The sequence below is a fragment of the Nicotiana tomentosiformis genome, chromosome 2, assembly GCF_000390325.3.
Source record: "Nicotiana tomentosiformis chromosome 2, ASM39032v3, whole genome shotgun sequence".
Classification (NCBI taxonomy): domain Eukaryota; kingdom Viridiplantae; phylum Streptophyta; class Magnoliopsida; order Solanales; family Solanaceae; genus Nicotiana; species Nicotiana tomentosiformis.
The window spans coordinates 144,395,387-144,402,007 of NC_090813.1; the positions used below are offsets into that span (position 1 = coordinate 144,395,387).

Sequence of the window (6,621 nt, forward strand, 5' to 3'; positions counted from 1 at the left end):
AGAAGAATCGAGTTCGAGCAAAGTAACGAATCGAGGCTAAGGGAAAGACGGTTAGAGGAGACAAACGAGGAGCCGAAATATCCGCCCTTAACCGGATATTACGGCGCAAATCTCACCCGATATCGACGGCGTATCACAATTTACCAGAAGAGAAAGATTTTTACCTTATTTAGACTTGTACTAGGATTGAAACTCTCCTACTATATAAAAAGGAAAACCTTTTCATTTCTAAGGTCATTGTTGGCATGCATACCAAAGTAATAAAGTCAATTTTTGTTCTCTACTGTTCAAAGTGTTCTTCAGCTGCTTGTTTATTTAGTTGCAACCGAGCCCGTTTCGAGGGCGTGATCGGAACCAACTTTCAGTGTTCATCATAAAGCCAGGCTTAATCGTCCATCACGTTTGGTTTGATCGTTTTATTTTTCTTTAATTCAATTATTTTCTATTCTTAGATCGTTCGTGTTAAATTAAATCACATAACCTTTAAACTGCGTATCAATTCAGTTGCTACTCATTTTAAGGGTAAACTAGACATTTTGACCTTAAGTGCATTTGAAATGTAATTTTTCACTTCAGACTTATTGGCCTTAAGTGTGGGAAAACATTTATTGCACTTCAGACCTTTTGGCCTTAAGTGCATCTGAAGTGCAATTTTTCATTTCAGACTTATTGATCTTAAGTGCATGAAACCATTGGATGCACTTCAGACCTATTTGACCTTAACTGCATCTGAAGTGCAATTATTTTTCACTTCAGACTATTTTTTTTTTAGCTGCAGACCCGATAAGTCTGAAGTTAATTTTAACGTGGGCAGACTTGCAATTGTTTTAATAAAATGGGTATAGGTTAAATTGTGAACCCCAAATCGGATATAGACGCAAAAGCCCAACAAATACGACTTTACAAGTAGTAGAAACTTACGAGTAATAATAAATTAGACGGAAAGTTATTCCGAATATCAAGACAAAAAGTCAACTCCACAAAGTCGTATAGAAACTAGAAACCTGGAGCAATAAATTATTTAAACCATAACATCATGAGACTAACAATTTAACAACCATACGCAAGTGTCCACATTCATATTTCTTATTTTTCCTTGTTTTGTCCATAACATCATGAGACTAACAATTTAACAACCATACGCAAGTGTCCACATTCATATTTCTTATTTTTCCTTGTTTTGTCCACATACAAAAAAAGAAAAAAGATGCAAAGTTTTTTTTCTTTTCTTTTTGATAAACACTTGTATAGAAATCCAAATGAGTTGAACCTAGTCATTGACACAACTAGGCCGAGTTAACTCATCTCTACATTCTGCTCATCCTTTTCCCCATACCTTTAGCTATATCTCTCAGCACAAACTTCTGAATTTTCCCAGTTGAAGTCTTTGGCAGCTCTTCTTTGAAAATCACAGTCTTTGGCACCATATAATGTGGCAATTTGGCTCTACAAAACTCTATAATATCCTTCTCACTTGCCTTTTCTTTTCCTTTCAAGCTAACAAATGCACACGGAGTCTCACCCCAAAATTCATCTGGTCGTGCCACAACCGCTGCCTCATTAATTGCTGGATGTGCGTACAACACTGACTCTACTTCGACACTGCTCAAATTCTCACCACCACTTATAATCACATCCTTTGACCTGTCCTTAATTTCCAAGTACCCATCAGGGTGCATAACCGCAACATCCCCCGTGTAAAACCAACCATCATCTTTCATACATTTTAATGTTCCCTCGGGGTCTTTAAGGTACCCTAACATAACACAGCCACCCTTTAGGACAATTTCACCTAACGTCGTACCATCGCGTTTTACACTGACTCCAGATTCTGGATCCACAACGTCCACTCCAGTCATCCCTATAGTCCTCACACCTTGTCTTGATTTCAACCTCGCTCTTTCCGCTGCAGGCAATTTATTCCACTGATTTTTCCACGTACAAGAAATTACTAGCCCACCAGTTTCTGTTAGCCCATATCCGTGGTGCACTACAAATCCTAACGACTCTGTTCGAAACAGGACAGATGCAGGGGGTGGAGATCCTGCAGTCATAATATAAACAGGGTTTTTTAAAGGCTTGCTATCAGGGGAATTTGACAACATGTTGAGTACCACAGGAGCAGCACAAATATGAGTAACGTTGTGTTTTTCGATGGAGTCGTAAATGATTTTGGCGTCGAATTTTCTCAAACAGATATTAGTTCCACCAACTACGGCCATGCCCCAAGGATAGCTCCAGCCGTTAGCATGAAACATAGGAAGTGTCCATAAATAAACGGGCTGTTTTGGAACAAGCCATTGTTGTAAAGAGTCCAATGAAATAATGAAAAGTCCCCTGTGGCTATGAACCACACCTTTTGGGGCAGAGGTTGTACCAGAAGTGTAATTCATCACAATTGGATCAAATTCACTTTTGGGTCGAACCCAATTGAAACCCGAATCCCCTTTTTCCACTAATTTCTCATACGTGCTGATGAATTCACTGGTTTGTGGAGTTGGGAATTCGTCATCTTCGATGAGAACTAGCAGTGGACGGTTGGATTTCGGCGGAAACAAGGATAACGCTTCAAGAACTAGCGACTTTGATTGACAATCGACAAATATAAGTTTCGATTCGCTGTGATAGAGGAGGATAGAGATAGTGCGAGCATCGAGACGGATATTGATGGTGTTAAGGACAGCACCCGCCATCGGAGCTGCAAAATGCAGCTCGTACATGGCAGGTACGTTAGGGGCGACAACTGACACGACATCACCTCTATTGATACCAAGAGAGGCAATTGAGGAAGCAACTTTCAGACAACGGGTATGGGTTTGGGACCAGGTGTGAGTAATATTGTTGTAAACAACGGAAGGGCAATCGGCATAGATGGTGGCAGCTCTTTCTAAGAAGGTAAGAGGAGTAAGAGGACTTGAATTTGGTGGTCTTGGCTTTAGCTGATCCATCGGTTAGGCTTTCTGTTGTTTGTATGACAATGCTTAATACGTTTAGCCTAGAGAAGTATATATCCAAGGAGACAGATGGGTTAAAGCGAGTTACGTGGAATTACTATATTTTTAGGAAAAAGGCCCAAAAATGATGTTGTGGTATTTGAAATGGATCAATTATCACTTTCATTTAAATTTGAATTCCAAAATGACCCTGACGTTATAAAATGGGTCTAATAATACCCTTGTGTTATTCAAAATGGATCAATAATACCCTGATTTTTTTTTAAAATGCTTTTAAAAACTGAAAAATATATATTATGTAAAAACTAGAAAAAGAAAGGAATTTGCAAAATATATATTTTTAAGTCTTTTCAGTTTTTTTAAAGTATTTGTTTTGTAAAAACTGAAAAAAAAAAATTTAAAAATTGGAAATTTATTGAATTTTTTTTTTTTTTTTTAAAACTGGAAATTTATTTAAAAAAAACCCGACATATAACTGTAAATGAATATTTAAAAACCGAATAAACCGACATAATCGTACCGTGCCGAACCGATTTTTAGGTTTTTTTTTAATAAAACTGTATGTTTTATATAAATCTATAACTGTACCGATAATTATGGTAGATTTTTTATTTTATAAAAATAAACCGAAAAAATATTGAACCGTCAAATTAAAAAAAAAGATTTTGCAAAATATTTTTATTTTTTAAAAACTAATGCATATGTAGTCCACTGCTTTAGGAGAGTTTTTTTTTCCAGTTTTTAAAAAAATATTTTTTTTTCAGTTTTTACAAAACAAATACTTTAAAAAAACTGAAAAGACTTAAAAATATATATTTTGCAAATTCCTTTCTTTTTCTAGTTTTTACAGAATATATATTTTTCAGTTTTTAAAAGTATTTAAAAAAAAATCCAGGGCATTATTGATCCATTTTGAATAACACAAGGGCATTATTAGACCCATTTTATAACGATAAGGTCATTTTTGGATTCTAATTTAAACGGGGGTTATAATTGATCCATTTCGAATACCATAAAATTATTTTTGGGCCTTTTCCCATATTTTTATTTGAAAAAGGGAACACCATATAAAACGTGTAGTGGGATAGATGAAACTTGAATTTGAACTTTGATAAAGGAGAACTTTCTAATAAGGCTTTCTAAGTGGGCCCTAAATGCGAAATTTAGAATTAGTTGGATTAGTGAATTTGTAGATATAGATGGATAAAGCTTAAAAAAAATTAAAAGAGGCTAGAGGACAGATAAAGGGGTGTGTGGTTTGACGAATCAGACTAGCTAGAAGTGGTCTAAGCGGACGTGAAATGGAAATTTTAGAGATATTTTGCCTTGATTTTGATTCCCCTCCATTTGTTATGGATATTTTTGTACCGAATTTGGGTGTATGTAAAAAGCTCTTGACAAATTCTCGAACAACTTATTTGGTTAAAGTTTTTCAAAAATATTTTACATTTGTTTTCAGAAATGTTTTTAAAAAATTAAAACTTATCGGAACCTCTTATCCAAATGCATTTTTTTTTAGTTTTGTGCAAATATTTAATCCTACCTGTTGAGAATATACTGGGTATTGAAAGTATTATAGGAATCAACTGTTTATTTATTCATCTATGCGTATAATACAATGATGTTTAAATACTACTCAATACAATAATCCTAAAGGGAGAGAGACTTTACAGGGGATATCATCTACTATGTCTATCCCTTAGGATAAGGATTTTAGTTAAGGTGAATATTTTTATCCCTTAGGCGTAGCTATCCTAACATACCCCTTCAAGTGCAGCTTGGGATCAATCACAACAAGCTTGTCTCGAAGAAATATAAAGCGGCAAGATGATAAACTCTTTGTCAAAGTAACAACTATTTGATCTAAGGAACTGATGTAACCAACTTCAAGATCCTTCGAAGCAACCTTCTCTCTAACAAAGTGAAAGTCCAGCTCAACATGCTTCATGCGAGCATGAAACACGGGATTAGCAGTGAGATATATAGCGGATAAATTATCACACCAAAGCTTTGAAGCGGTAGGCAAAGGTATAAACAATTCCTGGAGAAGGTGCTGAATCCAAGTAATTTCAGCAGTGGCAACAACTAAGCCTCTATACTCAGATTCGGTGTTAGAACGAGCAACAACCTTTTGCTTCTTTGAGCACCAAAAAACCAAATTAGGACCAAGAAAGATGCAATATCCATGTATAGACCTCCTATCTTCTAGACAATCAGCCCAATCCGCATCTAGAAAAAACATAAATAGTGAGCTTAGAGGAGCGCTGGAGATGTAGCCCATAGGAAACTGTACCCTTTAAATAGCATAACACTCGTTTCAAAACTTGAAAATGAGCAAGGATAAGAGATTGCATAAATTGGCAAAGCTTGTTAACAGAGAAGGATACATCTGGTCGAGTAATTGAGATGTACTGCAATGCTCCTGCGAGGCTGCGATACAAAGTTGGGTCGGAGAAGGGTTCACTACCAGATTTAGAGAGCTACAAGCCACCTACCATAGAAGTTGATATAGGCTTTTCCCTTTCTAAGTTAGCACGTTGAAATGGATCACGAATATATTTAGATTCAGAAAGAACTAAATTTGAGCCATTGTAATGGACCTTAACTTCCAGAAAATAATGAAGCATACCCAAATCCTTGTACGTAAACTTAGCAAAAAGTTGGTTGATTAGATCAGTACTAAAATTCACAGAGTTACCTGTAATGATCAAATCATCAACATACACCAAGATTAAGGTCAAAATCCCATTAGAATTGCAAATAAACAGTGAAGGATCTGCCTTTGACGAGATGAACCCAACATGTAATAAGGCAGCTCTTAACTTATCGAACCAAGCTCGAGGGGCTTGTTTAAAACCATATAGAGATTTATGAAGGCGACAAACATGTGTAGGATACTTAGGATCAACAAAACCTGAAGGTTGAGTCATGTAATCCTCCTCTTGCAATTCTCCATGGAGAAAAGCATTTTTGACGTCAAGTTGATACAAACACCATCCTTTGGACAAGGCTAGAGATAAGATGACATGTATAGTCGTGGGTTTAACCACCAGGCTAAATATTTTAGGATAATCGATTCCAGCCTCTTGATTGAATCCCTTTGCAACTAAACGAGCCTTGTACCTCTCAATAGAGCCATCCAGATTAAGTTTAAGCTTGAACACCTATTTACTACCAACAATGTTTGTTGCATTAGTTATGGCCACAAGAGTCCAGGTACCATTCTGAATGAGGGCATTGTATTCCTTTTGTATAGCTTTTCTCCAATGAATATTTTTATTGGCTTGAGTAAAACAAGTGGGCTCAAGAGGTAGAGATGAATTAGGAAGTGGATACTTGGTGGACAGATTAGCACGAGGCTGAGAACTCTTGGCTTTACGGCGAGTAACCATATGATGAGGAACGAAAGGGGACTGATTGTGATGTTTGGACTTTACAAGTGCATTAGGTTCTAGAGTTGGTACAGTAGATGGCAAAGGAGGCAAGTCAATGGGGAGATTTAAAGTAAGCGACAAGGTAGGAGCAGTTGAATGTGATAATGGGGAAAGAGAACCTTGTTCTGTTGAGGGTAAACAAACTGGATTGCTGGAACGAATTGGAGAAGAGGATAGAATTGAGGAGTTAACACATAGAGGTGAAGAAGATAGAGATAATGGATTATGAGTTG

At 36.4% G+C, this 6,621-nt stretch overlaps 1 protein-coding gene across 1 annotated transcript; it reads right to left on the reverse strand.

Annotated features, from left to right (window-relative positions):
• Positions 1-1,049: 1,049 nt before the first annotated feature.
• On the reverse strand, positions 1,050-2,990 carry LOC104112657 (2-methylpropanoate--CoA ligase CCL4-like). The gene has a single exon (XM_009622643.4). It carries the CDS (start codon positions 2,946-2,948, stop codon positions 1,308-1,310), a length of 1,641 nt encoding a protein of 546 aa, XP_009620938.1. The 5' UTR covers positions 2,949-2,990; the 3' UTR covers positions 1,050-1,307.
• Positions 2,991-6,621: the final 3,631 nt, after the last annotated feature.

Excerpts from the sequence above, each read along its gene's own strand:
- LOC104112657 (XM_009622643.4), bottom strand. The coding sequence starts at position 2,948 with ATGGATCAGCTAAAGCCAAGACCACCAAATTCAAGTCCTCTTACTCCT.